Here is a 16,068-nt window from a genome sequence, read left to right as displayed (position 1 = left end):
GTGGTCGGTTCATTGGAACTAGGCCAAGTTAACTGACTAACCGCTGAGGGTATATAGGTGGATCGAGCCCTTTGATCATAAGGCAATGGTGGTACTCAGGTTGGGGGTAAGCTTGTTATGCTCGGGCTTAAAATTACGATGGATGGACTTGTCCTTGGTTACCTATACTTCAGCTATTGAGTGCAAGTGTTTGGAATAGAACAAGATCGTTATATCGGTTCGGTTGTGTAATCGGTGTTGGTTTTTTTTCCTTCAATTTTTGTTGCTTATGAATCATTGTGCTCTTCAATCCCTTGAAGGTTGTTATTTAATTTGCTGAAAAATTCCGTTAAGTCGTATAGACATGGTGTTTTGTTGCTCCAGCTACTCCAAATCTTGATTTTGTGTAATACACTGGCATTGGCATAGTACGGTCTTTGAATATATTTTTTGTTTCTCCCAAAAGATTCCTAGAAGTTATTACTTCTTCTATAATTTTGTTTATGATAATACTTATGTATTATATATATATATAATACATCAATAATTGAGAATTACAACTAGTGTTCTGTAAGTCGAACTCACAATCTCTTATTTACGAAGGAACATGTGTATCATATAATTGAAAAATTAAAATGAAAAAAAAAATACAAAGCATGGAGAAGTCTGCCTCTCAGCTTTTCGATCATTTCTGGCCTCCCGAACTAGTGACCTAACTTTTTTTCCTCAGTCAAGAACTATTTACTCACTCTCTTTGAAATGGAAGCTCCTATGGTACTTTTAAAATTCAATTCAATAGTGAATTAAGCTTTTAAGTGTTCTTACATATAGGGAAGGTAAATTGCTATCTTTTGTACAATTTCAGTCATTTTTTGAATGAAATGGCGCTTTTTATATAAAAATTAAAAAAAAAATAACATGGATTTTTTTAGCTTATCTCCTACATCAATTGAATGTCATTTTTTTTTCTATTTCTAAATTCATTAACCACTATGCTATGGACCCCCATCCTTATTGGGCTTTATGGGTCATGGTTTATGAATGTGTTGGTTGGTTGAGAGTTGACAGTCTGTTAAGGAAAGAAGGAGTACTTGTCCAATTGAAAAGAAGAAATTTGTAAAATAAAACAAAAGTTTTAATGACAAGGGGTGGGGGACCCTAATTTGTAGAGAACCATGGATGGGTGACTTAACCAGAAACAAAGTTTCATAACAAAGGTTACACATACCGATGTTTATAGGCAGTGCTTAAAGGTATTAAAAGCTTTGCATCATCTTTCAATATGCCCAAGATAAATGATTCTACTTTTTTCATGAAAAGGAGAAAAGAAAAGGAAAAAATTATACCTTTGTTTCTCACAAGAAATGGAACTGTATCTTTGTTAAGCTTTTAACCTTATATCCAACAACCAGCCCTTTTGGTCCAACAATAGAGCTGAATTACTTACTTGACTAACTAAATTGATAACAATTAGTTTAATGAGTTAAAAAAAATTATTTTCACTAAACTTATGTATAGATGTATATCACAAGTTTTTAACCTTGTCAAATGTTATCTCTACAAAAAACCTCCAATATCTTTATTGGAACATCAATAAGTATATTCCGTAACATACGATAATCAACCATTACTATTGAATATATAGTTGCATTTATTGTGTATGTATGATCACAACTAAATATCTTAAACATTTTGTAATTTTCACTAATCTTAAATAGAGATGATAGTAAGAGTCTTATAAACAAACGATTTAGAAGATAAATGATATGCAATTATATGGTGACTCATGTATGCAAAAATTTTTAATGCACCAATTTAAGAACCGTAGTAAGACCCTTTATAATATATATTATATGCCATATAATTAGACATCCTAATCAAGGAATTTCAAATAAAGTCAAAAGGTTATACCAACTTTTGCTTTGTTTTGGGAAACACCTAAGCTCATTCAAACGATTAGATTTGATTAATTCATAAGTGGGCTAGTTTACCGACAAAAAGAGGTCTTAGATGAGAAATTATTCAACATATGGCCCTAAACTCAATGGCCAGATTCTAATTAATAACACGGAGAAACCTCACTGGCCTTGAGAATTTTTTTTTTTACTCAAGATATATAGGTGGTAGTTCTTGCCACTATTTGTATGTACTCTGGAAATGTATGATCTGCTTCTCTCGAACAATAATGATCTTTGATTTAGCGGTTTCTACAATGTCCCAATTTGATTTGGCAAAATCCCCGCCAGGTTTGATCATGATACACATTAGGTACTATTATTGATTGTTGGTCCTGACCTAGCTAGCTCTCGAATTATATGTATACCTTTTGATACTTTTAACGTTTGTTTCCCTGGCTAGGAAGGTACGTCGAGCTACACAATGGATTTATGTTATTAATGACATAGCATTTGGGACCAAAATGTATGAGGAACATTATTTTCTTATGAAGAAATTATGAATTGTACCTATCTATATATAGTGTACTTAAATTAAATTTTTAGTTTGAGTATATTAATTAAAACGAAATCTAATGGTAAAAAACAAAACAACTCAACTTAAAAATAATTATTTCCACTCTTGGATGTATTTCTATCATTAAATTTATATCCAATAGGTGGTTGAACGTAATTTCCTTCGTTAGTACTGACTACTGACTATGTGAACACCATTGTTTAGTGGATATATGTCATATTTATCTCATCTAAAATTATCACATATAAACAAGATAATTAATAACTAAAAACATCAAATCCACAATCGTTTCGGATCATGATTGCTTCAGGAGTTGGTAATTATCTGAAATAAGATTGGTTCTCAAGCGGCATGGACAAAGAGTTGGCTCCTATTTGTTTTCTAGGAAGTAGCGTTCTGTTGGTACCACAATTGCGTGATTGGCTAATAGGAGGCTAGAATATGAGTTTGCCCTAGGAGACACATAGTTGTTCTTTGTACTATTATAAGCTCGCTTATGACGAGCTCTAAACAGTTTTGTAATGGGTTTGCATTTGCTTGGTAGAGTTCTGGACTTGTCCGTTCCTATTCAAGTGTATATTAGACTCTAGCCCATAATTATGGCTATTGAATTTGATGAAATCAATATCCTGTTCAAAAAAAAAAAACATCAAATCCACGTAAGTTGTATGCAATTTAAGTTAATGAAATTTATAAGTCAATGCTTCTCTTCTTGACCTAGTTTTCTCTGAAACCTAGGGTAGAGGTCGACGGCTAGGGTTTAGTCGATCTAAGGTATTTCATAGTCGAGAACGAGGTTCTTGCAGATCGGAGTCGTGATGGCCGAGGCTATGGCGGCTCGACTGGCGGCAGCACCTGCGCTGACGGACGAAGCGGTGGTTGAGTTTGGGGAGGCTGGAGCAGCGGCTGTTGCAGTGTCGGGTTTTTCTTTGGTGGGGCGTGTGTTGGCGCCTAGGGTGGAGGCTGATGCCGGATTGCCTAAAGTGATGGCGGCGGTGTGGGACCTGCGTGATCGCCTCTCGATCATGAAGGTTGATGGTGACCGGTTCCAATTCCGGTTTTCGGTGAAGGAGGAGGGTCAGACGGGTCTGAAGATCCGGATTTGGGATCCGGGTCAGATATGGAGTTGGGCCTGGGGCTGGGTCTGGCTTTGGATGCCGGGTAGGATCTGGTTTTGGGTTTGGCAGTGGGCGTGGATTTGGACTTTGGTGTTAATTTTCATTTGGTTTTTATTTTCTTGGTTCATAGGTCACTTTGGTGGAAGATTGATCTCTATTTGACGTATTTCTTACGTGGAAGATGTCTGGATGGTCATATTACCAGTTACATTGTTAGAAGATTGCCCTCTCATGGTCGGTCACACTATCAGTAACATAGGTGGAAGATTGTTCTATTTTCGGCGTAAGTTGTACGAGGAATATGCTTGGTTGGTCATACCACCGGTTACTTTGATAGAAGATTGGCCTTTTATGGTTGGTCATACTATTAGTAACTTTTCACATAGCACGGTTTACACCCGGTGTGTCTTCAGATGCAATTTTGCATCCCATCGTATCTTCACTAGGTTTTATGTTCATTGTTTTATTTCTGTACTTTTCATTTACGATATAGTATCTACATCTCGCTTTTGTAACCTTTCTTAATTATTATTAATGGAGTTGACACCTATTCTAAAAAAAAAAACAGTTAATGAAATTTATAGCAGGATATATGAGAAGTAGTATTGTACTCCTGTAGACTGTAGTAGTGTGATGGAAACAAAGAGTGTGAAAAGCAAATTACTAGTTACCTAATTTCTTAATTTATTATTTTTATTTTGTTTTCAACAAAAGAAGAGAGGATTTTTAGCTTTGGTCTAGTGGCATAGTCTCGCCTTCATGAGTGAGAAGTTGTGAGTTCTAGTTGTAGCATTTGAGTTGTTTATCTGATAAAATAAATAAATAAATAAAAACTTGAGGCTGCAATTAACATTCTGTTGGAGAGCATCCCAAATGATATGTGCGTGAGCTATATAGAGCCAAGACGTAGCTCGACCATAAAAAAAAAAAAACAAACACCTAGTATAGTAATATCTCTATAAAATAATATTGTTAGGACTATAGAAAATTATTACTTTATATGAGTTATTATTATATTAACAAATAAATATTTATTTATTTAAAAAGAGTACGTTATGTGTTTTTCCTCATTGAATAATATAACTTAGTGTAAGTTTCGTATTCATAGATGGATTATGTTCCTAATTACGTGAAGCCATTTTTGGTGTACACTATAGAAATGTGATGAAAATTTAGCACCTTTAGAATTATCCTAGTGAAAATGATACAGTGATGGAATTACTTTCTGATGAAGAGATTATTGAAATGGTAATGAATACATCTACCCAAGATGATCAGAATGTCCTCTACCAACTGTTTCTCCAAAAGAGGCATTTCTAGCAGTAGTAATCTTCAATAACTACTTGTTACAAAAAAAAAATGAAAAAAAAAATGAAAAAAAAAAGTATACAATTATACTGCATGCACTGCAAGAAGTCAAGGATGAAGTTTAATTCGATTTAGATACAAGACAAAACAAATGACTATAGAAGGCATATTTTGAGAAATAGCTAAATTGAAAAACTAGAAGTTGTCTAAAGTTCTTTAATATGTATTATTAATTTTTATGTGCTATTTATTTTATTTAATCAATTATCAATATTTTTATTGTACTATATTTTTATGTATTTCATCAATCATTAATTTATATATTGGATGGGCCGTAAAGGATTTCTAAAAATATTATTTATGCGTTTAGCGAGCTTATTATTTTAGTACATTGGTTCGAGTTAAGAGTGAAATAATTTATTATTTAATCAAAATTATTAATTTATCAAACATTACTGTATATGGATAAAGTTATAATGAGAGAAGTGATTTAAGAAAATTTTAAGGTGGAACTGAATCAAGATTTTTTTTTTAAAAAAAAATTAATTATTATTTTTTATTATGAACGACAATGTATATCCCCACCCTACACCTGATGTCAGTGAGATCCCTAATGTCAGTGAGATTTGAACTCATGACCTCCACGGTGTTAGGCTAACTAACTAACATGCCAAGACTTACCAACGAATCAAGATCTTAATGTCTATTACAATGTCATTAACAGAATAGTCCTCCTACTATTCAATAAGACAATCCCTCTCAAAATGCAAACATAATTAATTCCCACATATTCTGTTAAAAAAGAATTATGACTTAATTAGCAAGTTAATTAATAGTTTGATAATTACAACATATAATATATATAACATAACAAAATCTCAAGTAGATTGGTAAAAGAACATACATTTTGGTTAGAAAGTACATTGGTGTAGTTGTACGCCAGACATACCCTGTGGTTTGGTGTCACAGAATGTCACACAAGGTGGTAAGATGCGAGACTTTGTAAATTTGGGACTCTATCTGTCTCCCAAATTATTTGACTCTCCCATTCTTTTACTTTTAACCCCTTTGCTTCTGCCCTAAACACATAAATTGTCTCCATGGTTACCTACACGTGCGTCGTGGCCAGAGCGCAAGGGACTACGGTGAAACGACGTAATTACCCTTCTGAAGCCACATTTTCCCTTTCTTCCATAGATGGAGATGGTAAATTGGACTTTCCCACTGCCCCTCACATATATGGAACTTGGAAAGGGACCATGCCCTACACTACCTTCAACTAACTGCCCACAACCATGTACTACCCTAGAGAATTTATTTCTCCTGTTAAATTAAATGGGAATGTTGGGTTATGCTTAAACGCTTTAAAGTTAAACGACGAAGAATGATGCCATTTGTGGAAATTAAAGCTTCATCATAATAATGATTATGACTAATGAGTACTGTAAACTTTGGAGACCAAATTAACTACACCATACCCTTACGATCATATATGCGGAAATTAATTAGTGTTCAGTTATATTTGATATACGTGTTTAATTTAGACCAACGAGACATTATTAAAAATATTCAGACTTGTTTGTATCCTAATTCAATCAGAAGGGCCAGAAAAACGGACTGGGGGATTTCTAGGTATTAAAAAGGAAAACTGTTCATTTTAGGGTTTGTATAGAAAAGGGAGCATGAGTTCAAAGACTGTATTTGCTTGTGTGGGTTAGAAAAAGGTTGATTTGTTGATGGGAATATATATGCACACGCTAAAATGAGCAAATTTTTTTAGCTCTCTTTTTCCTTTCTCCTCTAAAGAAAAAGCACACTTTTATACATAAAAAATTACAGATAAAGACCACAAATCAATGTAAAATTTATTTTACAAATTAATAATATAGTATTTTTCTAAAAAGAAAAAGAGAAAGAAAAGAAAAGAAAAGAAAAAACTAAAAAGGAAGCAAGTCCATGAAGGAAAAAAGGGTGTCAAAATTTATTTACTTTTTTCCTATCTAGCTAGCTTTCTCTTCTCCCTCCTTTAATTATGATTAACTTTTTTTTCTACCCTAGCTAGTAGTGCCCTACCCCCCACGTCCACAAAAGAAACACCTTCTTCTCTTCTCTTCTCTCTCTTTCTTTTCTATAGCCCCTCAAGTGTCATTTTCTCACATATACTTCACACAAAAGAAACAACCATTCACTTCATTACCTTGTCATTTGTTCTCTCCTCTCTCTCTCTCTCTCTCTCTCTCTCTCTCTCTCTCTCTCTCATCTCAATCTCCAATCTCCAATCTCTGCAACTATCCCTCAATTTGATCAAAATCCATCTCCAAAAGACACCCAGAAATCTAGCTAACACCTGAAAATCCCTAACCCCCCATCAGCTCAGATCACCAAACACTCCTTCCTGTTAACAGTGAAGCTAGTGCTGAAACAAGACGAAGGAGCTAGGAGATAGGAGTTAGAAGAGAAGAGAAACAAGGGCTTGTTTGGATTGTAGAGATAATCAATCCAAGAAGCTTTAGATGGAGTTGTTCCCAGCACAGCCAGATTTGTCTCTGCAAATTAGCCCTCCAAACACCAAACCCACATCATCAGGTAGTTGGAGGAGAAGTGCAGAAGAAGAAGAGGCGGCAGAGGTGGATTTGGGGTTCTGGAAAAGAGCCTTCGACTCCAGAAACTCATCCATCTCCTCCGACACCTTCTCCGACCTCTCGCTATCGAATCCAACTCGCCTCTCTCATGATCAGTACTCCAACACCAACAGGATCAACCATTTCCATCACCAAAACCACTTCGGCCTCCAAAATGGCCATAATGGTAACACTAATGGTCTCCTTTTCCATGCCTTTCAGCAAAACCAGTTCCTAAACCCTCAACACCAACTCCATCATCACCAAAGGGTATTCGAGCAACAGCACCAGCAAGAACAACAAGGAGGGTACCTAGGCCCAGAGCTTGGGTTCTTGAGACCCATAAGAGGAATTCCAGTGTACCAAAACCCTCCTCCACCAAATCCTCATCTTCATCACCATCATCCTCCTCCTAATTTGTTCCCATTTTCTGCACAAAATATTAAGCCTAATCTAAATTTGGACACTACCGCTACTTCTCTATCCTCATCCAACAGTACATTAAGCTCACCCTCCAGTAACCCATTTCTCCGGTCTAGGTTCTTGTCCCGTTTTCCTGCCAAACGTAGCATGAGAGCCCCTCGGATGCGGTGGACTACCACTCTACACGCTCGATTCGTTCACGCCGTTGAGCTGTTGGGTGGCCATGAAAGTAAGTCACTGATGGATTGAGCTAACTCGTTTTTCTTAATTATTTCCACTTACACCAAAGTCATGAGCTTCATTGAAAATGGAAAACAAGTTGACTTATGATCTTTTCCACCATATATTCTTTTCTTTTCTAATTTCCTGATATATTTGTGGATTTTTGTATATATGTATATATAATAGGGGCTACACCAAAGTCAGTTCTTGAGCTCATGGATGTGAAAGATCTCACCTTGGCACATGTTAAATCTCATCTGCAGGTGAGCTAGTTACTCTTCGTCATCACTTCTTTAACTCACTTAAGTGATTGATTAACTCGATTAATTCTGTGTTTATTCTTATTCATTTTGCTTGTTGAAGTTGAGGTGGTACTTGTACTTGGTCTAATAATGGAGGGTAGCTAGATTTAAAGATGAGTTAATTTGCAGGTCTGCATTACTTAAATGCATATTACATATTACGTATATATAAACGTTCCAAATTCCAATGGTTTCTTTCTCTGAATAATCCTCAGCATTTGTTTTTCTTCTATAGCTAGATCTGATGGTTTCTGGCTTCCTGCTGTTTCTGCTTCCTTCTGTTTCCGAAAGCTAATAAACAGCTTTTTGCTTGGAAGAATGAACCACCCAAGTAAAAGAAAAAATCAATGCCTCTATCTATCTATCTATCTTATCTTTCCTCCTAGCCTAGCAGTAGCAGCAGAGCAGAGAGAAACAAAGAGAGAGAAAGAGAGGACTGTTATGTATTGGTTTCAGAAATCGAGTAAGACAAAGCCCAAGAGAGGAAAAGAATTCAAAAATAAGTCGTAGGAGGAGCAAGCCAAGCCGATCAATCTCTGTTATATGTAATAATACTAAAGAAAGATGAGAGAAAAAACAAAGGAGGGAAAAGTACAGAAAACACCATCATTTCTCAATGATATCTATCTATATATGTTCCTCAGATATCAGATTGTATACCTGGGTTGGGTTAGGTTATTTGTGTAACCCCCAGTAGTCCTTCATATTTAACCATGGTTAACCTGACTCACATGCATAAATACATACATCCATGTATGCCTGCATGCACCATCATCATCTTCATCATCGTTCACATGCATGCATAAATGTTTCTGTCTGTACTTGAACTGTGTATCAGACCGACATGTCTACAAAAAAAGGAAACAACTAGCATTTACAATTATGATTTGATTAGTTTGTTATTTTAATAATGATCCTTCCATTATTGCAGATGTACCGGACGGTGAAAACTACCGATAAAGCAGCGGCAACTTCAGGTTTTTCCATTTCCCAAATTGTTTTGTAACTTATTTCATATGTCATTTAGAAAAGAAATTGAATTAGCAAGACAAGGCAGAAATATTAATGTGGGTTATATTCTTCTGGACGTGTATACAGGACAATCTGAACTGTATGAAAATGCATCATCTGGGGATACCACTGAAGATATAATGTTCGACAATATTAATCAGAACCCAACAAGGTCTTCCGAGCAGGGAAGACCAAATCATGCTCAAGATAAGGAGTACTATGGTGGCCTATGGAGCAATTCTTCAAGGTATTATACACTCCTACCTAGTACTACTACTTAATTGTAGCCCCTTCCACTAAGAAGTTGGGTTCCCCATTTCTGAATAAATGGAGTATATAGATTGTGGAACTTATGTCTAGAGGCATTGTAATTTGGTGATTAAAATCGTTAACTTCTAATGAAGTCTGTCATTTCAAAGTAAATGTACCTTTGTAAAAACAAAACTCCAAAATCAAAATTTCTTTAAATATGATGATTAACTCTATTGCATTTCAATATGGAATGTTCTATTTTGATTCACGTACTTATTTGCGTTTCTATCATCAATCATGAATTGTTGTCTAACTTGTGGCGTCGAGTTATTAGTTTCCTTTCCAAAACAAATATGCATGGCTTTCTCTATTTCTATCTCACACACACTCACATATAGATATATAAGACATAGTGCATGCAAGAAATCACAAAAAGAACAAGAGAAATGATGATTTCACTATATGCTATCTGCTTTGTTCTCTCTCTGTCCACATATATGAACACAGAAACTCCATGATGGGGTAATTATAATCTCTTCAAGTGGGTGGAAAGGCAGTAAAAAGAAACCCATTCCCACAAACACACCCTCCTATATTAGCTACATTGCATTCCAACACTCGACAAAATCAACCTCAAAGATGGACATATATACATCTCTTTCCTTTGGATTTTGTGGGGTCTGCAATTGGAAAACTTAGTGTACAAGATAAACCTTATATGATGGACCCATTAGTAGAGAAATCTATGAGTGCCAAAGCTATATGCCCTTTGAAGTTTGAAACTTATTCCTTGTATTCTGTTACTTGCCATCACATGGGGAGTGGGCAAAGGGTTCAACTTTTTTCAATCACCACAAATTGTAAAGTGCATAGCACAAGATTATAAATAAACAAAACCAAAGACATTGAGTACTAAAAGATTGCTTTCTTTTCTTTTTATCAGTACTTGCTTTTTCTTCTGCATATTTGCATGGCTTCCACTGATAGAAAAAAAATATTCTCTCAATGTGTTGGTCTTGTAGCAGAGAAGCTTGGTTGCATGGAAATAAACCAAAGGATGATTCTGCTGGAAATATGCCATCTCTTCTTGATGATGAGGTACTATTCCTAAAGTAACCTTGATCAATTTGAAAGTTAGTTCTAGCTATCCGTCTATCACTTTACACACACACACAATGTTATGTGCATGTCATGGGAATCAATGAACAAAGTAAAGGTAACTCCTTTCACCGAGTACCCAAACAAAGGTCATTCTGTTTTCATCTTTCTTCATCAGTCGTGCACATTACAGAGAAATACAAGGAAAAGGGAAAGGCTTTTCAAAAGCTGGCTCCCCTTAGAAATTGAAGGGTTAGTTCTTTGATTTTCACATGCCCCAGGTGAAATTCAAAAGAGTTGATCTTGTTTTGTAAAAAGCTTTGTTCTTTCAGATTTTCCATAGGAATTTCCTTTTCATAATATAATAAAACTAATTGCCCCTTTCAAAAAAATAAAAATAATAAAACTAATTATTAAGGAAAACCTAACCCTAGCTAGCTAGACTCAAAAAACCTAACCCATTTGACTCTCACCAAGCTCATAGGTTGACCATTTAATGTATATGCATTGTAGAATGAGATATATATATATCAGTATAATTAATCAAATGCATATCACATGAAGTCCCCAGTAAAACAATTAAATTTATATGAAAGAAAAAAGATGGGTATGAATAGAGAATAATGTTTTGGAAGTAGCACAGTTGTGCAGGCTTTCTAGTGGGTACTGTTTCAAAGTTTCTCTTTCCTTTGATAAATATTCAATTATTCCCTGAAACCCCTGCGAGTCAAAATGTCCTTTGATTCCCATCCTCAGTTTCACACACTTCTTACGCTACTTCTTCTTCTTCTGCAGCTCAGTTTTCATTTTGTTCAGTTTGTTGGGTTCTGCATAGATTCTTTGAAACTAATAAAAATGCATGTGTTTGTTTCAGAAGGACATGATGGATCCCAAAGGCTTAAGAAGCAGCTTTGAGAGAATATCAGATGTAAGCTCCTCAACAAACCATTCAGGGACAAGCCCCATGAAGCCTAATTTGGAATTCACTTTGGGGAGAGGCCACGTTAATTAATTAATTGATGATTGATTAAATCATCAAATTAATTGGTTTTTAATTTCATTAATTAACTACAGATGATTTGTGTCTCTGAATGGGAGCTGGGGATGAAGAGATGAGAGAATCGGGTACCCTTCTGAGAAAATCAGAGAGATGAAAAAAAAAAGAAAAAAAAAAGAAAAGAAAAAGAAAAGTAAAAGGAGAGCTAAAGAAAGACAAGGAGACAAGAAAGACAGAAAGCAACAAAGGAGAAAAGGGATGCATGGAGAAAAAAAAGAAAAGCATGTCCTTCAATTCCTATCAACCTCCTGTGAGATCCCAATCAACATATTATATTATTCCATCCTAGCTAGTCTACGTAAATATATGAAATCTAATGTTCTTTTTTTGGCACTCAGAGAGAGAGAGAGAGAGAGAGAGAGAGAGAGAGATGAGACCTCTAAAAGTATGAAGTGATCCTTGGTAATTGTAATGGAGCACTTTACATTTTATGAAATATATTTATATTTTTACCACTCGAGCTCTCTATCTCTATCTCTATCACATGGTTTACACTTTATATACGCACAAAGGGTAATTGAGAATATAAACTTGTGAAAAGAGCAAGAGATAAAGACATGAAAAATGCAAACTCAAAAGGAGGATGGAAAAGGAAATTTCCGTAGACACTTTTCTTTTGTCATTTATAACTCCAATGACATCGTACATTGAAAAGAAAAGACGTTCTTAGCTATAATTAATTACTAAACGAAGTTTACCATTCATCTAAGTGTATCTTTGGAATTATATACCATAAGAGAAGAAAATCTTTCATGCTTATGTATCATTGTTCTCTTTTTAGACACAGTAAAAGTTTTTTGCTTTAGCCGAGAATTATATGTTATATTATAGTATTTAGCTAGTTAATTTATTATTGGCATTATTACCTTTGTAACTGAACTTTAAGTTTAGTATGGGAAATAGTTTAGTATTTCATGTGAACTTTCAAACAGAAAGGTAGCAATTTGTAACTCAAATGTCACTTTATAATCCTGACCAAAATAAAAATGGAGAATTTCACAAATGATCACTCATCTATGACTTATTCGACACTTTGATCACTCAATTTTTAAATATATTACTTTGGTCACTCAACTGTTACTCGATATCAATCATTTAAGTCACTTTGCTAAATCCTCTATTGAGATCTCAATTAAATAGATGATATTTTTGTAAATATTTATTTTTTAGAGGGTAAATTTATCAATTATCTCACTTTAGTCACATCTCCCAATCATTTCAGTTCAGACTTCTCAATTTTTCATGATTTCTTGTATAAATTTTGGTAGACTACAACTTTTCTTTGCGGTTGATCTAATGATATCAACTTCTATTTTAAAAAAATATTTGTTCTTAGGTCTAAGTAAGGTGTCAATTTTTTTTTCTTTCAAAATTTTAGGTGTCTGTACTTTCTATATTGGGTATATTGCAAATAGCTGAAATCACTTATTTGATATCTCTTGTTGTGCCTCAAAAATTTGTGACATCATGTATGAATTTTGATTCTTAACATATTATTGTCTTTCCATTAAGAAATTATCGTTTTTCCATTAAGAAAACTTATTTAGTGTCTTTTTGTACAATCATCAAAAGTTGTGATTACTTTCCTACTAAAAACTCCTCTTGTGGGATTATTTTGCATGGATGGTGGTGTTGTGACTAAGAAAATACGTCCCTTCCAATTACTCAAGCGGCCACAATAAGCCATACTAGTTCGTGCAATTAACAAGCGCTATTTATTGCTATCCAAATTCCTCACACTGTGGTCAGCTTCGATTGGTCAGCTTCGCGGATTGTGGCAAAGATCCGGGCCCTGGCGGGAAAATTTGATCGAGTAAACTGGCTCTGGACCAGTAGATATGCTAATCAAGCTGCAGATCTCGTGGCGGCATTGGCATCGCGCAGGGTGTGCACCGAGGACTGGGTTTCCAATCCTCCTCCCTCCCTAATGCGCATACTTCTCTTTGATGCTCAAGGGCCTCCCCCTTGAGTCGAGTTTCTGATCCTAGTAGTTTTTTGTTTTTTTCTTTATTTTGCTGTTTCTTTGGGTTCTTTCTGGGCCTCTGAGCCTGGTTGTCTTCTTGTATCTTTAAAGCCAAAAAAAAAAAAAAAAATTCCTCACACTGTACTTCCGAAACAGATGTGAAGAAGACACAATGATAAGAAGAGAGAGAAAAAGAGACTATATAATTGAGATCGAGTTAAGATAAATAATCAAGTTCCTATCAATTATTTTGTTCTCTAGTCAGGTGCTTCACTATAGGATATGAAAATAATCAGTTCTTTAGGAAGTGTCCTATGCTAATGATGCAAGATAATTGTACTGGGGATCAGTAATGGGTCCATTAGCGTCAGCAGTCATATTGATAGTTCATATAATCATATCTTGCAGCCTGGTGAAGTATTGATAATCCAAATTTCACTATATCATGCATTGAGTTTTGTTCTATTTATATAAAAAATGAAGATATATTGAAAATTTTCCACGATTAATTACAATGAAGATCGATATTGGCATCTGGAGAGACATACTTATTAGCTAGAATTGAATTAAAGAAAACCGAAAGTGGTTCTCATATGCACTTATGGTAGAGCGAGTACATCATTTACTGGTTTGATAACAAGAGGAATGAAGCACGCTCCTTAAAATTAAAAAATGAAAACTAAAATAATTACTAACCGAAAAAAATTATCCTCATCCCAAAACTAACTACATATTACCCCCCTAAGTTTACAATTATGGTACACATAATACATCTTAGACCATCTTACACCATGAGACTCATAATATAATGCGATCCTCATCGACCAGCATGAAAGGAAAGAGAAGTTGTAAAATGACTACGAGATTGGTGCAAATTAAAGTCAGTGACAAACTGCAACACCCAATTCTGAGACCAATATCAAAGCCAGTGTGTGGCAACAAGAGCTCCTCTCTCTTCTCGACATCATGATCTTCTTTCCCACACCCTTTAGTTTTCAACTTCAATTATATAGAATTTCTATATCTATCAACTATAAAGTATAAACTACTTCCATCTCAAGAAATACTAGTTTGTAATTAATTATGGGTTTGTAAGTATACTACTAATAGCTAGATTAAGTAATTCACAAAATATAATCTAATAACGAAAAGATGGAAAATCCAAAAGTAATATGATCTTGAAGTTTTGAATTTAATATTGGTAAGACGGTCTATTACACAAAGTGACGTGAAATGCCACATTATATTAAGTTAAACAAGGCCTATAATCATTTTTCTAATTATATCGACATGCGGGTAATTTAATTGCATATACTCCATCTTGAAATTTGGCATAAAAGTAGTAACTGAGCAAGACCATCAGCTTACTTGGCCAGATATAATTTGAATCAAAGACACACTTCTTCGATTTTGGGGTTGGAATTGAATGATCGATGCATTGAAAAAAGTAGTGAAAGACGAAGCTAGACGATTTGAATTGAATACATGGTGGTCCTTCTGATCAGTCTGGGACTGAGGACAATTAAATAAAGAGAATGGGTACAATTCGAAAGCAAGGAATAGTGTGTTGCAGTGGAGAAATAATTAAAGGCTAGGGTTAGACAGATTCTGAAGCTACAAGCCTTGAGCTACGTATACAACCCCATTTCATTCATATCATTCAAGTCGTTCATTATAAATATTCACAGTGTGTTCATAGGGAAGGATGAAACCGATCGTCGTCCGTACTGTTGGGTGCTGCAGTGTTAACGTAATTATAAATCACCAGTAAACTCTCTCACTGCAGTACCAGTAGTACTGTCAACGACGACAACACAAAATACGACACAATGCAGAATGTCAAATTATTTATTCATCATTACACTATCATGCATTCATCCTTGGTCTATGACTTTCTACGTGTCGCCATCTTGTCCCATCGATAAGGACGCCTCTGGGAACCCTGTCAGCCGTCAGATCTGCCTGCCTGCTTCGTCTGCCTCTCCTCCTCTGCTTAATTAGTGCCAAAGACCTAGGGTACCCAACGGGGTCCATTTGAGAGTGACCTGTGAGAGAGGAGAGGGTCATTTCTTGACGGGCATTGTTTTCACCCTAAGAAATCGTTTGTTTAAATTTGCACAGAGAGAGAGAGAGAGAGAGAGACAGAGAGGTCTTTGAGTAGCTCAAGGAGGAGGAGAAAGAAGAAAGAGAAGAGGGGCCTTAATTTGCTTGCATGAAAAAGTTGCAGTGACTCGCATGGTGA

General features: G+C 35.2%; 1 protein-coding gene across 7 annotated transcripts; it reads left to right on the top strand.

Moving 5' to 3' along the window:
• Positions 1-7,069: 7,069 nt before the first annotated feature.
• LOC133744018 (probable transcription factor KAN2) lies at positions 7,070-12,318 on the top strand. 7 transcript variants are annotated; one of them, XM_062172128.1, is made up of 7 exons: positions 7,070-8,150; positions 8,330-8,406; positions 9,377-9,422; positions 9,544-9,703; positions 10,734-10,806; positions 11,681-11,734; positions 11,881-12,318. In XM_062172128.1, exons 1-7 carry the CDS (start codon positions 7,391-7,393, stop codon positions 11,920-11,922), a joined length of 1,212 nt encoding a protein of 403 aa, XP_062028112.1. In that variant the 5' UTR covers positions 7,070-7,390; the 3' UTR covers positions 11,923-12,318. The 7 variants fall into 7 exon arrangements, with proteins under 7 accessions (XP_062028112.1, XP_062028109.1, XP_062028111.1 ...); XM_062172127.1 differs by having other exon boundaries at positions 7,071-8,150; positions 10,731-10,806; positions 11,684-11,734; XM_062172126.1 differs by having other exon boundaries at positions 7,071-8,150; positions 10,731-10,806.
• The last annotated feature ends 3,750 nt before the right edge of the window (positions 12,319-16,068 follow it).

This window comes from Rosa rugosa, chromosome 4 (genome assembly GCF_958449725.1).
Source record: "Rosa rugosa chromosome 4, drRosRugo1.1, whole genome shotgun sequence".
In the NCBI taxonomy this organism is placed as follows: domain Eukaryota; kingdom Viridiplantae; phylum Streptophyta; class Magnoliopsida; order Rosales; family Rosaceae; genus Rosa; species Rosa rugosa.
Note: the sequence above shows the minus strand (reverse complement) of the source record. Positions and strands in the feature narration are given on the sequence as shown.

Coding starts and splice junctions, on each gene's coding strand:
- LOC133744018 (XM_062172122.1), top strand. CDS start 7,391: ATGGAGTTGTTCCCAGCACAGCCAGATTTGTCTCTGCAAATTAGCCCT. Junction 8,151..8,329: donor GCTGTTGGGTGGCCATGAAA/GTAAGTCACTGA, acceptor TATATATAATAG/GGGCTACACCAAAGTCAGTT. Junction 9,704..10,730: donor CTATGGAGCAATTCTTCAAG/GTATTATACACT, acceptor TTGGTCTTGTAG/CAGAGAAGCTTGGTTGCATG.